The sequence below is a fragment of the Channa argus genome, chromosome 5, assembly GCF_033026475.1.
Source record: "Channa argus isolate prfri chromosome 5, Channa argus male v1.0, whole genome shotgun sequence".
NCBI lineage: Eukaryota > Metazoa > Chordata > Actinopteri > Anabantiformes > Channidae > Channa > Channa argus.
In genome coordinates this window covers 16828074-16850516 of record NC_090201.1, presented here as the reverse complement: position 1 = coordinate 16850516, position 22443 = coordinate 16828074, and the positions used below count along the sequence as shown (strand labels likewise).

Below are 22443 nucleotides of genomic sequence, written 5' to 3'. Positions count from 1 at the left end.
TGGATCTTTTTTTCATATTTGATTTCTTTGTTGATATAGAAATATAAACATTTGATATAATACCTCACTGACTGCTGAATAGTGAGATGTTTGGAGCTCATGAAGATGTAAACACAGTTTAATTATTGAAAGAATAACAGTGTGTGGCCAGTACTATAAGGAACTGAATGTTTTTTTCTCCAAACTTGGTTGTCACTTCATATGTCATAAGATGACTTAACATTTACTGTACATTTCAGAGACACAGATCAATAGGTTGTTTAAAAAAGGCATCTCCGCTGATGGACAAAGGCATATAGTGAAAATGATGAATTACTTGTGGACTTCTCCTATATTCAGTCACAGTGGGACGTTCTCACAGAACCACATTAAACCTCTAGGGGAGTGGCCTGTTTGCACGTCATGCTATAGACACCCTTAATATGATTTTAGAAACTCCTTGATAATGAAAAACGGCCTTCAGCATTCAGGATTCGGCAGGACCGGGATGCTGCTGTTTCTGCTGGTAGCTCACCGGTCAGGGTCTTACAGTTTTATGACAGATGTTGGCTCTTCTAGCTCCTTGCTTTTAATGCCTGTACATGACAAGCACTATAAACATTTGCTTGATTATGTGTGGTTATTCTAATGCCTGTGGTTTTGCTGTTGCAGGAGTACCTGGATGTCCTGGGCCGCCCCATGGTGCTGGCTGGGCCTAGAGCCAAGCAGGTGCAGTGGACCAATGTCTACCAGGATGCTCTGGTGAGAGAGACCTTTTAGAAAATCTTTTTTGATGAACTCTTAAGCTTACCATATGCGATTCTGTAGATATTTCTTCTGCAGACTAATGCAACTTTTGAATTATTATAATTTAATCTTTCTGCTGCTTTTGTAAAACATCAATGATTATTAAAAGTATTTAGGCAAATTCAGTTTGTGAGTTGTGAGTAAAAGAACTGTTACTGTTTCTAAAGTAGAGTACATTATGTATGAACAGTTTATTTTGCTCAACCCTTACATAGTTTTGGTGTCAACTTTTTTTAATTGTGTTTTACCTTTTTATCCCATTTTTCACCTTTTCAAAAGTTAAATGTAATTGTATTTATTTATTTTAGAGATCTGTGTGTTTATTGGTTTGGGGTTTTTAATTAGGAAATGTGTTTAAAAAATATATTTAAAAACATTTCCGTAGGGTCTCGGCCTTGTCATCACTGGGACGATGCCAGTCTTTAACCTCACTGCTGACAGTGGAAGTTCTCAGGTAAACACAATACTGACAACACAGGAAATGGAGCCTAAAAGTCGCAGTTGTACAAACAGTATGACCCCTACCTCATAAATTGTATGTACAAGTCTTAACAAAGTCTCAACCCTTATTATTGTGGAAGAACAGTATTCCTCCTGCAATTTAGGTGGTTATGTCTACACAAGTTAGTCTAACTGAAACAAGTGTTATAATAGGAGAGTACTTTGAATCTCTTTGGTGCTGTCAGTCATCATCAGTTATCTGTAATGGCGTCATCCCAACTCTCGCTCTTTTAGGCAACACCTCCCTCCTGAGGTGACAACAGACATCACAAGCATCCGGCTAAAGTGTCTACTATCATCCAGAGAGAACAGACACATGCAGCTTCCATGACCTACACTAATCACAAAAAGTTAGGGATATTTGACGTTCAGGGGGAATTTTCTGCAAAATGTAAAAGGTTCATGCTGCAGTGATATTATATCATGAAAGTAGGGCATTTAAATAGAAGCATGCCAGTGGTGTTTCCTTCTTCTCAAACAATTTATTGACCCAAAATCTAACAACAGTGATGGGTATACCACAACAAAAAAATCAACATCAACGTCTCATTAATTTGTCAATTGCAAGGTGTCGTCTTGGTCTCACGATGTCAAAATGTGAACAACATGATGAGAGACAACTGTTTAATTCAGAACATTTAGTGGTGGATTCCATGAATCACGTTGTGACTTCTGTGGTTACACCTTGTTAGATAACAGCATGTTATGTAATAAATACTGAAACATTGAAAAGTTGAACGTGTGCGTTTAAAAGTTTAGAGAAGGTCAAATAAGGTTCACCTGTAAAAGTTATAGTGCTTTTTAGGTGCATTTTGAAATTTCTGTTTGTCAAAGTGAAGGCAGAAATGGTGCACAGATGTTTTTAGCACTCCTACACCACAGCTAGCAGCTCTGTGTGATTCTCTGATGGCCACGTGGCTTGTGGATAGAAAGCGAATATCTGCTTTTTGTGTTCTTCGTACAGAACCAGCTCATCCTGGGAGTCATGGGAGTGGATGTTGCCATTAACGAAATCAAAAGGAAGACTCCTACTTACAGAGTGAGCTTGCTGTACACTCAGTATTCCCCTCATGTGGAATATTATTGGCTGCTATCTTCATTCACCTCTTCTTCTCTGCAGCTTGGAGCCAATGGTTACACCTTTGCCATTGACCCTAATGGCTACGTACTGCTGCATCCCAACCTTCGACCTAAGGTAGGTTCAGCTTTTAAGCCTACTTTGCTTCTAATGATGCAGCTGCTTTTGTTTGTGAAGCTAAATTTGGACATTTCCATCTACTTCATGCTATTTTTCCCTCTTTTCAGATCATTAACTTTAGGGAGCCTGTCACCCTGGACTTTCTGGATGCAGAGCTGGAGGACAGCAACAAGGAGGAGGTAAAAACTAACATCATCATGAGAGTAAACTTGTGTATTTCATGCATGTGTTATTATAATTTTATCCCCCATGTTTACCTTTCTGTATATATTTGTATGTATGCCTTCCCACACCGCAGCATCTCTCTCTCTCCCCCGCTCTCTCACATTTAGATCCGTCGACTGATGATTGATGGCAAATCAGGGCAAAGAAAAATCAAGACGCTCATTAAGTCAGTTGATGAGGCAAGTCATCAATATGAGACTCAATAATGACCCAAAGTAGCACCTTCCTGAACGGTGTAGTAATGAATGTGAATCATTCAGTATGTCTAGGATGTGTTGATTCCCCCCAATTATGAGAAGAGTATGCCCAGGATGTGACGCTGTTGTTTATTAGAGTCTCTTTGTGGCTGTCAACAGAGGTACATCGATGAGGCCATTCGAACATACACATGGACACCTGTGGAGGGTACAGATTACAGGTAAGTTTTAAAATTAAACATCATCACCTGACCTCAGACCAAACTGTTTCATCACATTGATTATTTGTATTCAGCTGTTTTTCAACCAAAAGCATTTGTCATTTATGTCACTTGTAAACCAGCAGTGTTTGTCGACTGTCAGTGCCAATATCATGGTTTTAGAATAGACAAAACTACCACTGAATTAAGGCCGCTCGTCTCACTTGCCTGCTTTGTATTTGCATTAAATTATTCATCTGAATCACCGAAACTAAAGAACCATTTTTCTTCTCTCATAAAAATCCTCAACGGTACTCTAACCACAAATTAATTGCAGTTTATTTATCTTAGAACTTGGTTGAACATTTGAGGTTTCATCATAATGATATTTCCTCCAGGCTACACTTGGCAAATTGCAGTTTATGATATTCAATTGTCCTACAAATGCCCGATGTTTTTTGGTTTGTATTTTGTTTTTGTTTTTTACATCTTCTGGCAGTGTGCTTGGTCTTGGCTGAGTCCCTATGAGGCTTTCTCTGCACAATGCCATATTAATGTAACTCAGAGGGAAATTGTAGTGGATCTGAGATAACATGTGTTACTATTGTGGCCTGCAATTTTCACATTTAACCCTAGCCAGACATAGAAAGCTTTGTATTCTTGTGTAATCTACATTTTAGAGTTTATGGCTATGTATGGGCCTTTTCAAATGAAGCTGTTTTAGTCTGAATATTTAGAGCACAAAACAGATGTACAGTAGATGAAATGGTTTTACACTATAGTGACAATAAATCTAATGAAAGGTGGAGCTCAAAGTATAAAATTCTCCTGTTCCACTTGTTTTTACAAAGCTTTCTTTAGTGTTCTGGGGTGCGGCTTAACTATTTTGCTTCACTCCGTTGGCTCTCATCAGTGTCGTTTCTAGCTGCCAAAGTGTAGTGTAGTGAACTACCTGTAGATTACTAGAAATATATAGTCTAGCTAGAAACATATAATGTAGCCTTAGTGCAGCTAAGCCAGATATTTTCTTTAAGAGCCTGTGGACCATAAGCAAGCTAACACACAGTGATGCTATAATAACACTGTATCTGCTCGATGTGTTAAAACCCAACTGTTGACTCACATGAGTGTCATATTCACTTCATAGGTTCGCATGTGTTGTTTACATCTTGTTGTGCTTCCACAAAGAGCCAGGAAACATCAGTTAATACTCGTTTACCATTACTTGGCCCTTCTTTCATTTCATGATGTAATTGGAAATATGACTGCCAACAGCGAAACAGTCATTCATGTGTTGCTAAGTATGTTTAATACGGTAAAGAGGGTGCTCTCTATATACACAGTGGCATCACCGTTGTGTGAAGTGATTTACTGTAAGACCCTCTGGGCCACAATTTAAACATGGGGAGTTGAACTTCCTGGAACAAAATGCATTGTCATCAAATGTTTAATTAAACCTCCTTTTTGCTCATACACATAGATTATAATATCTTGTGGGGACTGTTCCTGTTAACATGCAGTTTCGTCTGCATTCATTGTTTCTTACAGATCCATAGTGAAGCATTAAGGTCCTAAAAACTTGAATCTATTTCCTTGTTTTTCTAACATTCAATACGGCATATTTTTCCTCTGTGTTTGTTAGCTTGCAGTTGACTTCGTGTGGCCTTTACTGGTGCAAAACATGTTGTTAACCGGCAAACAATGGAATATGTTATATATAACAATATGGAAATGTAACCATTGATTCTTTGTGTGTGCAAACCACACAAAGAAATTGGGGACCTGTTAGTAAAATAATTGTTCTGTAGGACTTCTAAAATATTAATTATTATAATTATTATAGTGGTCAAAAACTCTACATGGTATCTTAAAGAGAGCACTGCCCTCAGTCAGTGATGTTACATTGTCACATTGTCCTGAAGTACGAAAAAGTTGAGAGTAGCAGTAGAAAGGAAAGTTGTTTAAATTATAAAAGATTAAATTGTAGTAAAAACATTTCACAGCACTTTTGTACTTATTAACATGTGCATTTAAAATGTATTTGATTTTCTGCCCCTGCCTCATCAATTCAGTTTAGGGTTGGTACTGCCCACATATAGTGAGAACCACATCAAGGCCAACCTGAGTGACCAGATCCTTCAGGTGCAGTGTAAGTACCCGGGAATACCCAACATCCTCACTCTCTCTGTCTCTCTTGTCTCTTCCTCTCTTTCCAGTCTTTTCTCCTCTTTCCCAAATATGGCCTTATGCTCTTATTCAGTTCTTTGTCCTGGGTCTCCAACATCATCATAGGGAGTGTCCGAGCGGAGTCGCCTGCCCCACCCCCACCCCCTTCTCCCACCTCTTCTACGCTCTCTGATAGGCAGGATCATACCTGAGTCCCCCTGACTCCTCTACTGCCCCCTGTTCCCTCCTGTCTTCATGCTGTGCTGTACAATGGTGATGTTTTTTCTTCACACTGGCTGAAGAAAAAAATAACTCAACTGACAGAAAGGTGAAAGCTGTGGTTTTACTGTGTTACTCAGGTGAAAATAATGGTGACCTTTGTGCTATTATTTTTTTTGCCAAATGCTCTCGCCTATTCTCCAAGTAATGATTCTGAAGCATCTGTGTGTAAATTATTTGATGTTATGAAAAACTGTGAAAACATGCATGCTTTTCACTCCTTATGATGGGTTTTATGATTTGGGGGAATTTCCTGTTATGTGTTTGATTTAACTTTTATTTATATATATATATATATATATATATATATATATATATAATTTTTTATTTTTTTCTGTTGGATTGTGTCCGATGTTTCTCAGCTTTGGAATCATTCAGTAGATAAACTCCCACACGGCCCGGGGATGAGGGCTTGTCAAATGTGGGAGTTTGGGTTTTTGGTTTTTTTTTTTGAACAGGGGCACATGTTGTCTCTTTCATTCTTTCTTTGTCCAGACCCTGTTACTCCCCTGGTTCATTTGCCTTTTTTTCCCCACTTTATTTACCACTCATGGTTACTGGTTTCATCTTTACCGTTTTTCTTTAATGAATTTCCCAGTTTTGTTCTTGCTTCCATTGGTTTTCCGTTCCCTCGTTTGCTCTTGCAAATAAGATGTTTGCTTTTCATTTCTTTTTCTCTCTTGTCTTGTTTGACTTAAATTGGTTTCTTTCTTTCAAGAAAACAATATTTTTATTCAAAGAGTAATTGAATAAAATATTGTCTGTGATCCCCCCCTTCCTACCCGATCCTCTGTTTCTTTTCTTGCTCACTCCTTCTCTGATGGATCCACACAGTGCCATACACCAAGGGCAAGTATACTCAATATTGGTCCACGTTCCCTACCTTTACTTCCTACTACCTACCGCTGCCTCCTCCCTCCCACTCCTCCCCCTCCTGCTGACCTCCTCCTACCCTCACCTGTCCCAGCCTGCTTGCCTCTATTCCTGCCCGTCTTGCCTTCAGGACTCTTCCTCCCTTTTTCATTCTTTTTTCTTCCTAATCTTCTTTCTTTTGTTCCCCTTCCTCTTCCTCTTCACCCTTTTGCTGCAGCTCAGATCCCACATCTCTCACGATGGCTCCTCCAGTCCCCCAACGTCCCCCTCCACCCCACATACTGTATCTGCTGCTCCAGAAGCAAATAAAAAGTCTACTGCAACCAAAGGAAGACAGATATTCATTTTCTCTGTTAAAACGTGTCTTTTGTCCACCCCCCCCTTAATCCTTCCCCTTCTGTGGATAGCTTCAAATGGGTTGTGTCTTCCTTCTTCCTTTTTTTCTCCCTGTCTATCACTTCCTTCTCATTTTCTTTCATCATTCTTGTCTCCTTTTCTCCCTTTCTTTTTGTCTTTAATCCCTTCTCTTTCACTCTTGTCTGTCTCCTTCTTTCTGTCTTATTTCTACAGTGCCATTAGGTTATAACTGTCTTAAGTAGCTGTCCCACTAGGGCTCAGTTATTGACATAAAAATTCCTTCTCTTGCAATAGTCTGGTCAACATTGAGCACATCAATTGCTGTGTACAGTAAAAGACTTTTAATTGTTTGCTGTAACATTTTCATAATTCAGGAAGGTAACCACAATAATTTGCAATATGAACTTCCTAGTGCCACACCTTAGTTAAATAAGGACATGTATCTGCATTTATTTATGCCAGTAAGTAAACCAGAATTTCTTGTGGTCATATGTAACCATAGATTTGCAGGTCTCTTAAAAAACACTTCTTTAATGATTGTTAGCTGCGATGATATCTTTTCATAGCTGGAGGCGTTGCAGCCTGCAGACTTGACACCACAGGGCTGAGCTGTGTCCTGCCCACCCAGGTCCCCCCATGTTGTCAGGTGTCAGGGTACCGCTCAGCTTCAGCACCTGACTCCTGTGTCGTCCCTCTGTACTCCTTGTCTCCATCAGCTTGTCTCCCTCCCTCCTCACCCCTCAGACTGCCAGGGTCACGGCCTCCCACTTCCTCAGTAAACCTGACCCTGGATGTGCACGGCATTGTGGGCGGAAAACTACCTGGGCACTCTTAATGAAGCACTAAAAGCCAACATTTTAATCCTCTGCAGTATAGATCTCCAGGTTGTGGTGTAAAGAGAAAATAACATGTTGGATTCATCGCAGACTCACCTGTCTACTTTAGTGGTGGTTGATATTTTGTGTGTTTTCTCTATGACAAATGAAATGAAGTTGCCCTTTGAAATGCCCTTCACAATGCAATGCATTTCCACTGATTATGAGTCTCTCTGAGCCCTCTCTTCTGCCAGTCTGCGGGGTGACCACTTCCATCAGGACCTCCACCCACCTTCCCTGCAATAGTTGGCCATGTTGATGCCTGCCTGATCTGAAAGCACTCATTGTCTGTTATCTGTCTGAGAACTTGCTTCCTGACACATCACATCTGGTCAAGCCAGTTCTCAGACACCTAAAATATTTTAGAATCAATTCAGATGAATCACATAATGCTCGTTTGCAAAGTCATAAAAAGATTTTTAAAAGCTGTGAGTGCTTATTAAAAATACAAAACACAGTCATCCTTTGAGAGTCAGGTTGCATTTTAGGCACCATATTGGCTAATGCTACTGTTCCCATGATACCTCAGTGTTGCTATGGTAAACTCCCTTCTGCGTCCCTGCACTTCTGAAGAACAGCTGCTGTTTATCCACAACTCCCAACTGCTCTGCCCACTGCTCTTCCTGGATAATCATCCCCTTTCTGTTGCAGATTTTGAATCACTGCTGCCAAACAGTTTTGAATCTGAAGGACATGTATTCATTGCTCCCAGGTAGCTCTGTGTGTGAATGTTTGCTCTCGTTGACAGTCATCAGTTTTTGGTCTTGTCTTCACATCTTTTGATGCACAAAATACTTTTTTATGAATTTTGTTCCTGCTGCACATTCAACATCTTATGTGTTACCATCTTCTTTCTTGAATTGTGTGGGATGTTGAGTTCCATTGTGAAAGTTGTTTTTTTGAGTGGCGACAAATTCTTAAAATAAAGTTTATAGTTTTAAAAGACAAAACATAAAATTCATCATAGCCCTATATGTTTTTTTGTTGTTGTTTTTACCCATTCTTCTAAATTATTTATTTCAACAAAGTACCAATGACACATCAAATCTACCTTGCATGCTGCTGCTGTAGGGCTGCACATTTGTGTTACACAAATACTATTAGAAAAAGCTGGTTTGGCTTTACAATGTGATGTTAAGAATAAAACAGATGGTTTATAGGTCTACAAACGTGTAACTAGAAAAAAGATTGATGTCCTCTTTGCATGCGCTGTTTTGTTATCAAACCTCATATCTTCCAGCAGCAACTGATAAAATCACACTGTGATGGCTGGGCTTTGCTCTGCAGTCCAATTTGTATTTTATTTTGACTAACAGGTGCTTTATGGAATTTTTTTCTGAGCTTTAAGACTTGCATGCTGCACACAATAGTATCAAGTTGTGTGCATGGTTTCCTGCTCCCTATTTTGTGTTGTGTTTCTCTCTATAAAGGACCAGTAACTCACAGGTGGTGTAATTTGTTTGTTTTTAGCTTTTTTGTCTGAGTGTAAATGCTTTGTCTTGTCCTCAGGGAGTACTGCAATGATCTGGAACTGTCCAACAACAACACAGAGTTCCTGCTCAACTTTATTGCTCTCATGGAGAAGGTGACACCAGACTCTAAACAATGTGAGTATATTTATAGTTTATATTTATATTTTAGTATTTATATTATTTTTTTAGCCAAGTATTCAATTTTAGTGGATTCCTTACAGTCATAGAATATCATTGTGTCATATTTACAATAAATGCCATTAATAAGCAACACTTTTGAACTTGATCACTAGCCCTGTATTTTGAGTGAATCCTAAATGTGTATTCATGCAAAGCTATAAATCCCATAAATGCATTTTTGACTTCTATTTGAATAATGCTTATGCAACACTATAGTGCTTAGTAAATGCTTTGCTTTCCATCTTTCAACTGAAACATGTGTATTTATAAAAAGAGGAGGGGCAACAAAATAAAGTGAGAATGCTTTATAAGAAACTATAGATGTCGAGTCACTTGTTTGGACACTGGTAAAACTTTCTTAAAACATGTTATCAGGAAAATATATTTAATTTTCAAAAACCTTGCTTCTACGATTGTAGCTTTTTTTGGTTTTGCTTTTGAACTTCTTGTCGGTGAAACCTTCCAATTATGTTTAGGTGATAATTTGCTCCTTCATAACCTGATACTGGACACGGGCATAATAAGGCAGTTGGTGGAGAAAGTATGGAAGAATAAAGACTTGAATACGTGAGTATCAGCTCACAATTGTGTTTTTAGATTTGTGGACCAGATAAGATTTTGTAAGACTCTTTTCTCCATTCTGACATTTAGATATGGCTTTCTGGCCGTATTTGCTGCCACAGATGGAGGTATAACAAGAGTGTTTCCAAACAAGTAGGTGCACTTCTCATCAGAGCTGTGTGTCTAGGCTGCAGAGCCTCTGTAGTTCTGTCTTTTATTTTTTTTTAATACTAAGCTGTGACGACTTCAAATGTTTTATAGATGTAAGATAGCAGGAGGCTTGTACATCTCAGATTTACAGCTCTGGTGACTGTGGCCTTAATTCTCAGGGCTGCAGAAACCTGGGAAGAAGACCCTGAACCATTTAATGCCAGCTATTACCGCCGCAGTCTTGACAACAAGGGCTACATCTTCCGAGCGCCTTATCGAACAGGTGAATGACGCTCGGAGGTTATTTATATCACACAGAGCCTCATAATGTTCTTTGTTTCTTACCCGCCCTCCTGAGTTGTTTCTCTATCTTCCTTCTTTAGCCAAAGACGAGCTGCTGAACCCAGACAATGATACCATAGGGATCCTGGTCAGCACGGCTGTGGACATCACAGTAGGAGGAAAGACCATTAAACCTGCAGGTGGGCTCAGCTCTTAAAGAGGAGAGAAAACTCCTGCTAATGATAATGATAGATCTTAAAGAAAATGTTTCAGAGCAAGGCAAAGATAATTATATGTCTGTTTGTATCTCTTGTCTCATTGTCTGGACATGTTTGTGCTTCGGATCTGTTTACTGTGCCTTTCTCTATAGTTTTTGTATTTTACATTTCTTTTCCTAACTTCTCTTTCTCTCAGTGGTTGGAGTCAAACTCGACCTTGAAGCCTGGACGGATAAGTTTAAGATTCTTGCCAGCAACCATACAGACAACCGTCAAGGCTCCAATATGGTAAGATATCAAAACATACACACAAAGTACACACTGTTCACACCAAGTTGTTCAAATGGTGACTTGTTTTTCGTCTGCACCAGTGTGGACCAAACAGGGGCTGTGAAATGGACTGTGAAGCCAACAGTGATGTATGTATTTCTGCATATTTTCAGTGAGTTTCTTGTGCTCAGCTAGATTAGCTCTATGAAATCCGTGTACACTTTTGTTTATTTCACTTCTGTATGCAGGATCTACTGTGCTATTTAATAGACGATGGTGGATTTCTCATCATGTCCAATCAGAAAGACTACTGGAACAAGGTGAAGTTAATACATTTTCACACTGATCATTGTTTCTCTCTGATCATTACACAAATCGTGATCAGTGTTTCTCATCCTCCACAGGTGGGAATGTTCTTCAGTGATGTTGACCCTTACTTGATGTATGCACTTTACAACAATTCATTCTACAACCGCAAGCAGTCATTTGACTACCAGTCTGTGTGTGAACGGATGCAAAACAGTGAAGCTGGAGCTGCACCCAGAGGAGTGTTTGTGGTAGGAATTTGATCTTATCTCTGAAAAGTAAAAGATGGAATAAATGAATGTGGCTACAATAATGGATGTACACAGTCAATAGGAGATGTAATAATAAAGATTATTGGAATTAAATATTCATGTTATGTGCTGACATTTCTTACATTTCCTCTGTGCCTGCAGCCCACAATCGCAGATTTTGTAAACCTAGCTTGGTGGACATCAGCAGCTGCATGGTAAGGCTTGTTCAGCTGTAATGGAAAAAAGAAAGCACAACATTAACATACAGTTCAGAAGTCAACACAAATTTCTGACCATTATCTTAACTGCTTATTCTGGAAAGGGTCATGGGGGGGGGAGTCAATGCCAACTGTTATTGGATGGTAGTGGGATACACCCCGGACAGATCTCGATCACAGGCCTGACACATAGCGACAGAAACCATATTACCAAGTATTATTAGTACATTGCTCCATTCAGCAGCAGAGCTGAAACAAACAGAAACTAGTCAAAGTCTCTGTATTGCATTTTCCACTGTTCCCATGACAGTTTGGTAGCTTGGTAGTTTAAGACTCAAGACTTAGTTTTTAAAGGATTAAATATTTTATTAGACCACATTGTTTTCAAATTCTTATGCACACCTCCTTTCTCTGCAGGTCCTTGTTCCAGCAGTTTATATATGGACTGGCTTATCACAGCTGGTTCATCACAGGTGGGTGCAACAAACAGGACTTTAAAAATATTCTCATGTTTTGTTGTCAGTCATACAAAAATCTAAATGTGCTACCCTAACATTTAATTTTGGTCAGAATTATTTTCTGTCCCAACATATCTGCAAGTTCTAAAATCAGCAGTCAACAAAGTGTAAATACATTCTAAAAGATCACTGGGAATTCCCACTTTCACCAGGCTAAATACAGATATCCATCTCTGTGCAGTACATAATTTTCGGATTCAAAGCATATGAATCATTTGAGTGACAAGCGTTACTTGTATGTGTCTGTGCTTGATGCTGCAGATGAAGTGGATGCAGAAGGGATGGACTCCAAAGAGAGGAGTTGTGTAATGATCCAGACTCAATACTACTTGAGTAATCTCACCAGCTCCTACAACATACTGCAAGACTGTGGCAACTGCTCCAGGTCTGTACACATGAAGAAAATTGACATTTAAAGACATATTCATTTGCTTACACATAGGCACCACAAAGAACTATGCTGTGACAGAGACACAGTTACCAAGACAGATTCATCTTTCTGTTGGAGCTAATAAACTATGCCGATGATTAAGCCGTATCATCTTAAACGAAACAGCCATATCATTGGCTAAATGAGCCTTATGGACTGTCTCATGAATCTCGCTGATCCATTAGCAAATGAGCCTATGATGTAAGCGAACAGAGGGGGGTTGTTGACAGAGTTGTCTCTCTCTCTCTCTGAAGGCTGATTCATGCCAAGAGGATAAACAACAGCAACTTGCTGTTTGTGGTGGCAGAGAAGATGCCATGCAACACCTGCGAGATAGAGAAGCTGTCCCAGGAGGAGGAGGAGTGTATCCTTTTTCACATCGTACACCAGCTGGCAGAGAAGACACACTCTCACTAATCGGTACACTCTTTCTGCTTATTACCGTACGTGCAGAAGCAGACGTTTCACATTCATTTCAAGGTTATTTTTATCATGTTGCCGTGAATTATGACCAGTCATTTACACCTTAAGGCCTGCATGAGAAATCAGTGGGTGGGTGGAAGATGAACCATTGCACAAAAGATAAAAGGAGAAATTTATAGGATTTTAATTTTCCTTAATTGAGTCATTTTCCAGACAAGGAGGATAATCCATGTGAAGAAATGACTGTGGCGCGTTATCGAAAAGGACCGTCCACTTGCTTTGACAATAACATCGCTGTAAGATCTTCAGACACAGTATTAATAAGTACTAAGTGTATGAGTTTGTTCTAACAGATTCTGTTGTGAGGTAAAAATCATAAACTGAAAGTTATTTTTCACATTTTGTCTGTTAGAAAAATCACAACAAAGTTAGTAAAGGTTTGATTCAAACGTATAAAACTTTTCATCTTGTATACAGTAGAACAGTTCCCATAAAAACTATATTTTTCTACAATATTAAAATATGGTAAATATAATTTGGTTATTTTTACCTGTGGATCAAAGAAAAATAAAATAGACCATGATTCAGTTTTGTAAAATATGAAGGAAAAGTAAAAATTTTCCAATGCGGCAAATACTATTGATAGGCACTGTATTTTTATATTGAAAAATAATCTTATTACAATTATGATCATAATCATGATAATCACTTTGCCCAGCTATATATACGAGCATCTAGTGTTCACACACATCTTATAGTTTACAGTTGCAATTCTTTGTCTTTAAGGGACTAGTTTTTCGGAAACAAAATTCAGTTTGTTAAATTAGATTAAGAATATGTAAAACTTGCCATTTTCATGTTGTTTTTATGCTACAGTAGAGGTACAAAGCTTTAACTAATGAGGCTTATTTGTTGGTAGCTTCATATTTACTATACAGACATGAGAGTGGTACTTTACCTGTCTTCTGATTTAAATATTTGCAAGAAAATGTTAACCTTTAAAATTATTAAATTATTCCTTTAATAATCCAAAACTTGGTTGTAAACTAAAAATATGTTGAGAGACATTGTCCACCTTGTCCAACGGATTCAGCATATCCATAGACAAACTGAATCAAATCCAACATTCTCAGTGTATTCTTTTGGCCAAATGACAGAAGTAACAGAGCATAGCGGGAATAAATATGTGATTTCCATAAACATGAACTTTTAACACACAGGCGTACTGAATGTGTAAATATGACTCTTTGTGTTTCTGCAGGAGAACACTTCAGACTGTGGGCGAGGCCACTCTTTCCGTCCGTCTCTCTACACTTTACTCCTCATTCAGCTGCTTCTGCTTTATCCTGCCGTCAGCCCCCACATTCATTTGCTACTACATTAATCCCATTTTCCTTCTCTTATCCTCCTCCTAGTCCCCCCAAGCTTCTTTCTCTCTGTCCTCCCCTCCCCACCTTTTTACCCCTATGCTCTCCCCTAATATAGTCATAGGTAATAATGGGACTTCCCATTGCGGCAAGTTGGAAGCCCTGAGTGCCGCGCTACCCAGCTCGCTTCAATTTGTGTTGCTTAGTGACAACTGCCGGACGTTTGTGTTGTCAGCCAGTTAACCTTCATAGACCGGAAGAGGTGGTGCTACCAGACCACCTGGGTCATCAGAGGCAGCGTCTAAAAAGAGAAAAAACAAATTCCCCATGACCACCACGACTTTGCCATCTAAGCAAGGCAGGGGGAATAAGAACACTTCAATGTCCCCGTCACAAACCTCCCGACTCACAGACTGGAGAGATGAGGTTGTTTGCCCACGTTCACCTCTGTACGTCAGACAGACCGTGGGACTTCTACTTCTCTCCTCCATCATTCGCCTCTCGTCAGAGGCTGTGGACCATTCTGTCACTTATAGCCACCATAAAAGAAAAATCACAGAAAAAAAGAACTGTCAAGTATACAAAATGTCAAGTGTAAACTGCTGAAGTGATGAGTATTCCAAACATACAGTATATTTAGGTTTTAATATGAAAAGGAAGTTGTTAAGTGTTAAATTAAAAAGACATGAATTAATTTATGCACTATATCTATTTGCCAAAATGAGATAGGCTTTCATGTGGTCTTATAGCCAAAACATGAAGAGGAAATGGCTTCTGATTTAGATTTAGGATAAACCAAGAGAAGAGGTGGAGATGCTCAGAAACTCAACGCTGATTCATTATGTGCAGCTTCTAATTACAGATTAATGCTTTTGAAAAACATCCACTGAGTATTATTGTAATTACATGATGTTAATCGCATTTCCTTACATTTCCTATTTAAGGCTAGTGCTCTCTCTCTCCTGCTTACAGGCAGCTGTAAAATATGAATCAGTGTTTGGTTCCTGCCGATTTGTTCAGGAGCATTGTTGGTATCGTGTAGTATTCTCCTTTATGATCAATCAACCATTCTGACCTCTGGTTTAGACTGATGTTAAAAAAAGAAATCCCTGTGCTCACCCCTGCCAGTCCTCATGAGGCTTCTCCAGTAACCTCTACCAACACTCCTAATCACTATTTGTATATGTGCTTTACTTCTGTTCACACAACAGACACACCAAGATTTCTGCCTCATGACAGTCTCATGGTAGTTCCAGGTGGGTTTTAAGTTTCTATTATATTTTCTTTTTTTTTTCTTTCGGTGGTGGGGGCTTTGACTGATGCTGTTCAAACTTCAAAACCATTCGCTGCTGGGGGATTGGGGCTTCTCAACATTTATAACTAAAATGCAGAAAAGGTGATCACGTACAGTAGTATTCTGGCTGTAATTCATCACAGTTTGTCATCCGATCATTACGATGTGTGAAGCGTCATTTAGACTCCCATGTTTAGGAGCCGCTCTGTTTCATAGTGCCTTGTTTTGGAACGCCTCGGCTGTAATAAGAGTAGAGCTACTGTATAGTACCTTTATAAATCAGCCATGTTTGGGGCTTTAGATAACACATGAGCCTGTGAGACTGAATCCATTGGCTATAGAAATAGCTTTACACAGAGCCATCACACAAACCGGCTCAAGCTTAATGTATTTACCCCTTTCGGCTGTGGTTGCTGTCCCCCCATCAGACCCACCTGACTGCCATCATATGGAGTTACTATACTGTTCCTTTACAGAGCCATGTATAGAGCTATAACTCACTATCAGCAAACAGCGACGTATCTGGCCATAGAGCATTTTTAGGGCCACCTGACTGCTATAGTTTTGCCTGAATCGTATGTGTTTGTGTGTGGACGTATGCGTCTTAGTTTACGTTAAAACCCTCTCAAAGGGAATGTCTTTGGAACGGAGCAAATGAGGGATGACAGCCGTGGTAGCATAGCTGTTTTTCCACTGTTGCAACAGACAAAATCCAATGTTGTTGTGGAGGGAAAAGGGATATACTGAAACAAAAAGAATACATTTTTAACCATCAGTCTGCCTAAATGCTAATCTAAAGGACCAGAGGTGTCTGAAAGAATGTGTAGTTTATTTGTGTTTTTTGTTTTGAATGCATAGTTAACAAAGCCTCTCTAAATGCCTTAGTGTTACACAGCACGGAGCTCTGATGTTTCCCCCCTTTTCATCTACACCCTTTCGCACAGATAGATCCTCCAAAATATTTACTCCAGGTTTTCTTGGTGTTCTGCAGTAAGTACTATAGTGAGCTCTAATTCTGTATTTTTACTTCTTGGAATGAGTTGTTATTGATTGATGCCTGTTTGATTAATGGCTTGAAAGCGGGTGGGAGTTTAAAATTTCCCCAGAAAAAAAAAAACCTTTGATCGTCACCCACCCAGACCTCAATGTATTTCTTAACTGAGAAGATCCACACAGCAATCAGAACCTTAACACACTGTACAGTTCTTGGACTATTTGATGTAACAAATACATGCTAGCACAGTAACTGCAGCACGGCTCCAAACAAAGACTTTCAATTTAATATGTATTTGATTCCAATTAGGGTCTTTTCAGTCATCAGCACGGGCTGGGTCATCTGGTGCCGGATGTAGTTTTACTTTTCTGGCATATGTTTGTCTCTGTCCTGTGCCATCAATTCTGTCTGTATTTTCCTGTTTCCACTGTCTGTAAATGAACGCTACACGTGCCTGTGGAAATGTACCCCCTGCAACTTCCTCTCTTTTCCTGACTCTGTATGCACACAGTCTCTCACATATTCGTAACTATGTAGGCCTACAGTTTGTGCACCTGCACTGAGACATTATGAGCACACACATAAGCAAACATGTAATGGCAAGTATTTATGCCCAGCTGGGAGATTTCCAAGCACCAGGCAGACATAAGCCACGGACATGGCTACCCAGGCGTTCATTGTGAGCAGGTGGGATTTTAGAGGCAAGCTCAGGGAGTGGGTCTCCACAGAGCAGCATGGGCCTGTCAAACAGAAGGTCATGGAGGAACCATGTAGTGACGTCTGTGTGTGAATCCCAGTGGAAAATGTCTTCTAAAGGGGCACATGTATGATTTCTGTGGTTTGACAAATTTACATTTTGCCAAAAAAAAAAAAAGACAAAATAGAAAACTGGACCAGCGTGGGGATGAGAGAAAGGGGTCAGCTTTAGGACCCTAAAATAAGTAAGGGAGGGTTTCATGAAGCCCCCTCCCGACCCTCGCTGCATCTGTGTCGGTGCGTCTCTGTGGGAAAGACACGTGTGTATGTGATTCTGTAGTCTGTAGTCTGGTGCTATGTGACCATGTTTGACAAGTATGTAAAAAAAAAATAATAATAACATTTAGAGAAAAAAAGGAAAATCAGTCAAATTTTAAGTGAAGTTAAAACAGCACCGTTGATAAGTTTGAGAAATGAAGTCAAAATGTTTAATATATATTTTTTGTTAGGCTTTTAGTTTTTAGTTTTATTGTTTTGTTTTATTTCTTGTACGTGTGTGAGTGTGAATGTTTGTGTGCGTGGAAAATGTTGCTCCTTCTTTTCTGGGCACTGGTCCATGTCACTCCATTCTTTTGTACAGATGAAGCTAAAACAAAAAAGAAAAAAGAAGAGGGCAAAATTTCTAAAATATTGTGTCTGTGACTCCTTGTAAAATATTTTCAAATTGTTTATTACAGAGAATCAGTTATTAAATAATGTTCATATTTTTCACTTCATATGAGTGTGTGGCATGTTTTATTGCTTTTCAATGAGACACAGGTGGGGATTGATTTAGTTGGTTAAATACAAAATCTGACATTTATAAAAGAATTAGTCATAATTGCACCTCAACTCTAATACACGATTTAGGTTTTTATTGTACAGTATTTTGGCATTTTGCAATTTACCTTCATTAGACATATATCTTTAGTAATTAATGCTCCAGATTATTTCTTGGTCCTTCCCCGTGCCAGGAACATGTGCAGACTTCAGTATGACCGGGTCAACGAAGCAATGCTTGGCACACAGGCCACCCTAAAATAGCAAATGATTGTTTCCTAAAATAATGTGTACATTAATTTTGTTTAGAGTGGTAGTGAATCCAATAATCTTAAATTTTCATAAATGAATAATGTGTTTATTCAAGGGGCTCATTCATGTGTGATTGACACACAGTGAGCAAGGAGAATCAAAGTGTATTAAGGAAGTTTGTGAGGGCTTTGTGCCAAGTGTCCGGGTCATCCAGGTAACAGGGATGACCCGCTCCTTTCATCACCACCACGCTGTGATTGGCCAGATTGCTCAGGTTGTTGAGCGACACCTCTCCCAGCTGAGTGTCCTGATCCCCGTAAACGATGAGTGAAGGGACCTGGAGAAAAAACACAAGAACATACAATTTATGTTAAAACACTTTTGTCTTTATCTCACATAAAACCAGTTTAGTTGATTTGTGAGTTTAATTTTTAAATGCTGTAGGGATTTTGTGGATGTGACTTGATTATGTAAGTAGATGTGAATATGAATAAAAGTACAGTAAATAAAACCATAAGCACACACTGTAGTCACACAAATACTAATATTAGTTTTAATAACTAGTGGAAGAAGTATTCATGTCTTTTTTGCAGAAGTCACAATACCACATTCAAAATGAATGTCCTGCATTAAACGGATTCTCAGTGGGATGTGTTGGTCAATTTATTACCTTTTCCTAAACCTCTTATTTTCAAACATTTCTTTCTCTTACTCTTTTTTTTTTTTCACTTCAACTGGGTAATGGAGTGCAACAAGATTGTCTAATACTGCAAGATTGTCTTCCTGTCCTAATATGTACAGTTTTCATTGCATTTTGCAAAAGTTAAAAACCCTTTTGTAGTCTGGTAAAATGCTCTACAAACTTCTTTTTAACCATAACACAACCAATAGTCCCTAAACACTGGCTAAAATTCAGACGATTTTAGCCAGAATTTATTACCCCAACTAATTTCAGAATTTCTGCCTGTTCGGTTGTTGTTTGACATGCAGTTTGACATGGGTCACAATGGCTGATTAAACAGAAATTATTAATCTATTGTGATATAAAACTGAGCATCAGTGCAAAACAGACCTGTCAAAACAGACCCATTCCTGTCTGTTCATAGTAGTAGTACATAATAATTTTGCCTTTCTCTCCCTTGGTGTCACTGAACATTATCTGTTCCGCCGATATGAGCTTCGTGCCTTTACTCAGACATGTTGGTTTTGAAGAGGTAAACACAACTCTCCTTCATGGATGGTGAAACCTTCACTTGGTCTGATGAAATTAAATCTTTGAACAGTCTGGAGTTGCATGAAAGTCAGTGGCATCTGTGAAAGTAGAAAGCACGATATCTGCTCCTGTCACGTTAGCATCTAAAATTCCAGTTTCTTTTAAATAGGAGGAGAAAAAAGCGCTGAAAATTGGATTTGACATTCACAGTTGCTGACGTTCATCTTTAAAGAGCAAACGAACAGCATGCATGCTGTTAAAAAAAAGCTTGCATGGAAGGAAACTGGAAAGGCATATAAAGTATCCACTCAGACAGACTGTACCTTTACACTCTGATACTGCTCTGCTGTAAATTTGTCCGTGCAGATGGGAGCTACAGGTATGTAGCCTCGAATCAGCGCCTGGTGCTGCATGAGGAAGGGGAGCGAGTACATCCCACTAAGGGATGGGCTGATCACCACCACCGGGCTCAGGCTCAGCTGCTCACATACCTCCTTCAGGAAACCAGCAGGGGCCAGTTCTCGCACCGGTGCTGGGGCCTCTGCTGACTTAGACCGGCCAAGTCCTATGGACAAACAGAGAGACAGAGTGGACAACAGGCTAATTCATGTGAAGGAAGCAGGTGAAGTCAGCAGGTGGAGAAGAAGAGAATGCTTGTTGGGTGGATTAACCTGATTATAGATAAGGACAAATTTTAAAATGATTTGATTTTAAATTAACCTAAATTAAATTTCCCAGATATCAACAGCATTCCTCGGGTTTAACTGGTCATCAGTAGTGTCCGTGATGACAGGGACACATGTATTTCTGTGAATTCAACATTACAGGTTGTGATTGTCCAAACCATGATAGCTCCAACACAAATGTATTTATGCCTGTGTTCTGAAATCAATGGGAGATTAGTTTCTGTGGTTTCATCCACTTATTAATATAGCTCCTGCAGCTGAAGTGGTTTTGACGCAGCACATAGAGACAATTAAGACACTGTCCTTTTAAACTCTTAGTGCCCAAGTGCTGCAATTTGCATCAAAAATGTCTCTCTCTCTGAGTCATATCTGAAACCAGAAACCATATTTTTAGGTTCAGAGCGGCATACGCTTTGTGACAACATAATTCTAAACTTCCAGAAATCTGCTTAGGAATGCAAAGATGCTCTTTAAAACATCAGCCCTTCGTTACAGCAAACCCCAGTGTTGAAATACACTGCAACAAGTAAAAGCTCCTGCATTCAAATTCAAATTACAAAGAAAAAAGTATAAAAAAAATGTATACAAAACACAAACTAGGGTAATGAATTCTAAGTTTAGTTCTCATTTCAGAGAAACACAATATTAAGCCAAAGTGTAATTATTCATCACTTTAATATTGCAGATGATAAAAAAGTCAGGATCATTTTAACTTCTTTATATACTGCTGAGTAGTTTTTTGGTTTTTTAGTTTTTAATCTTTTAGTATTAGAAAGAAGTAAGAAAGTTTATTTTTGTGGCATCTTTTAAGAGCAGAGGTCACACAGTGGGTCTTTTTAAGTCTCCACAGCCTGATAAGCACAGTCTCCTGGGCATGCAAGGTTTGAAAAATCACAAGAATTTTTAACTACATTCTGAATTTGACTCGAAGTCAGTGTAAAGAAATCAAAATGTGGGTAACATGAGATTTGTTGGAACAGAGTTTAGCTGCAGCATTTTGAACAACTTGTAAGCTATCGAGGGACGTCTTATGCAGGTGAAAATGGAATCAAATGAAGTGAGGTACTACAAAAGTAGAACTACTATTACTACTACTCAAACAAAAAAAAAACTGATTGATTAATAGTTCAAAAAGAATTAAAGGTGGTAAATAAAAGATGATACTAATTACGTTACATATGTATAAAATAATCAAGCAGTTAGTGACCAGCTGGTGGTCCAGACCTGTCTGGTGGGGAGACTCACTTTAAACTCACCTGGCAGGTCGATGGCGACCGCACGGCAGCCAGCTTTGGCCAGAGTCTCCAGAGTGCCGATGCTAAGCCAGTTTTCTGATGAGAATCGGATGCCATGAAGGAGTAAAACTGACATCTTCGCTTGCCCTGTGGCAGGTTCGCTTTGTCTGTAGAAGAGCGGCGCTTTGCAGCTCTCCACCTGCACGCTCCCCTCTGACACCGTAACTGCTGACATCCTGGACAGAAAACCTCTATTTTACTCTTCACTTTTTACATGTTTTGTTGCTCTAAACTATCAAATAAAATACTTCCAAAGCCTTTTTTGTAAAGTGACACAAGTTTAACGATTTATTCAATTATTTATTATTATTATTGTTGTTGTTGCTTTTGCCTTAAATTTGTAACACACGACATTTAAACACACATTTAAATGTTTTACATTATTTTTATATCAAAGTCACCTTCGTATCTTAGTTACATGACGTAGTGTTTGTCAAATAGCAGCAAAACAACACACAAGTCACAAAAATACATTTAATGCAAATGTTCAGGTGACAGGTGCCCACATCAACACGCCGAGTTCATTTTCTTAACAAAATTGTCCCTGCGCATATAACAGGAGTCAAACAAACAAAAACCTCACAGGTCACCACACTGTAAACCTGCTGCCTAAGTTCAGAGTCCAAGTCAGATCATTTTATTTGTGAGATCGAGCTCCTCGCAGTTCTTTTGCTCTTCATCACACATACGATGACAAAGTACATACAGTGTTTATACCTGATAGTTTGCAGAAAAGCCTCGGTGGCTAAAAAGCAGTGTGCTGCACAGTTGCTCTGCTTGAACCAGCTGCAGTTTCACTTCACTGTATCTCCCGGAAAAACTGGATGAGTGAAAGAAAACCTCTGAAAATTATTCTACTGACGTCTAGCGTTTGTTGGGAGAACTGGTTTT

General features: G+C 39.1%; 2 protein-coding genes across 5 annotated transcripts in view; one reads left to right on the top strand and one right to left on the bottom strand.

Annotated features, from left to right (window-relative positions):
* The window catches only part of cacna2d2a (calcium channel, voltage-dependent, alpha 2/delta subunit 2a), a 136506-nt gene extending 118443 nt beyond the window's left edge, over positions 1-18063 (top strand). For 3 of the 4 annotated variants that reach the window (XM_067506098.1, XM_067506094.1, XM_067506097.1), the window contains 25 exons: positions 652-741; positions 1172-1240; positions 2252-2326; positions 2408-2482; positions 2593-2664; positions 2818-2889; positions 3067-3128; positions 5180-5256; positions 6387-6401; positions 8309-8369; positions 9167-9264; positions 9786-9876; positions 9961-10023; positions 10200-10303; positions 10404-10502; positions 10717-10808; positions 10892-10939; positions 11039-11110; positions 11195-11347; positions 11510-11562; positions 11983-12038; positions 12345-12468; positions 12768-12877; positions 13150-13232; positions 14198-18063. In XM_067506098.1, coding sequence (XP_067362199.1) covers positions 652-741; positions 1172-1240; positions 2252-2326; positions 2408-2482; positions 2593-2664; positions 2818-2889; positions 3067-3128; positions 5180-5256; positions 6387-6401; positions 8309-8369; positions 9167-9264; positions 9786-9876; positions 9961-10023; positions 10200-10303; positions 10404-10502; positions 10717-10808; positions 10892-10939; positions 11039-11110; positions 11195-11347; positions 11510-11562; positions 11983-12038; positions 12345-12468; positions 12768-12877; positions 13150-13232; positions 14198-14320 — 2037 coding nt within the window. In that variant the 3' untranslated portion in view covers positions 14321-18063. The remainder of the gene's footprint in view (positions 1-651; positions 742-1171; positions 1241-2251; positions 2327-2407; positions 2483-2592; positions 2665-2817; positions 2890-3066; positions 3129-5179; positions 5257-6386; positions 6402-8308; positions 8370-9166; positions 9265-9785; positions 9877-9960; positions 10024-10199; positions 10304-10403; positions 10503-10716; positions 10809-10891; positions 10940-11038; positions 11111-11194; positions 11348-11509; positions 11563-11982; positions 12039-12344; positions 12469-12767; positions 12878-13149; positions 13233-14197) is intronic. The other variant, XM_067506095.1, reaches the window with a different exon arrangement.
* A 116-nt stretch (positions 18064-18179) lies between these two features.
* abhd14b (abhydrolase domain containing 14B) lies at positions 18180-22426 on the bottom strand. The gene is made up of 4 exons (XM_067506107.1): positions 22270-22426; positions 21514-21728; positions 19895-20136; positions 18180-18695 (listed from the first exon to the last, which is right to left on the bottom strand). Exons 2-4 carry the CDS (start codon positions 21725-21727, stop codon positions 18516-18518), a joined length of 636 nt encoding a protein of 211 aa, XP_067362208.1. The 5' UTR covers position 21728; positions 22270-22426; the 3' UTR covers positions 18180-18515.
* Between the last annotated feature and the right edge of the window lie 17 nt (positions 22427-22443).

Excerpts from the sequence above, each read along its gene's own strand:
- abhd14b (XM_067506107.1), bottom strand. The coding sequence starts at position 21,727 with ATGTCAGCAGTTACGGTGTCAGAGGGGAGCGTGCAGGTGGAGAGCTGC. Across the intron at positions 20,137-21,513 it reads GGTCGCCATCGACCTGCCAG|GACTTGGCCGGTCTAAGTCA; the intron begins GTGAGTTTAAAG and ends GTTTGTCCATAG. Across the intron at positions 18,696-19,894 it reads AGCAGTATCAGAGTGTAAAG|GTCCCTTCACTCATCGTTTA; the intron begins GTACAGTCTGTC and ends TTTTTTCTCCAG.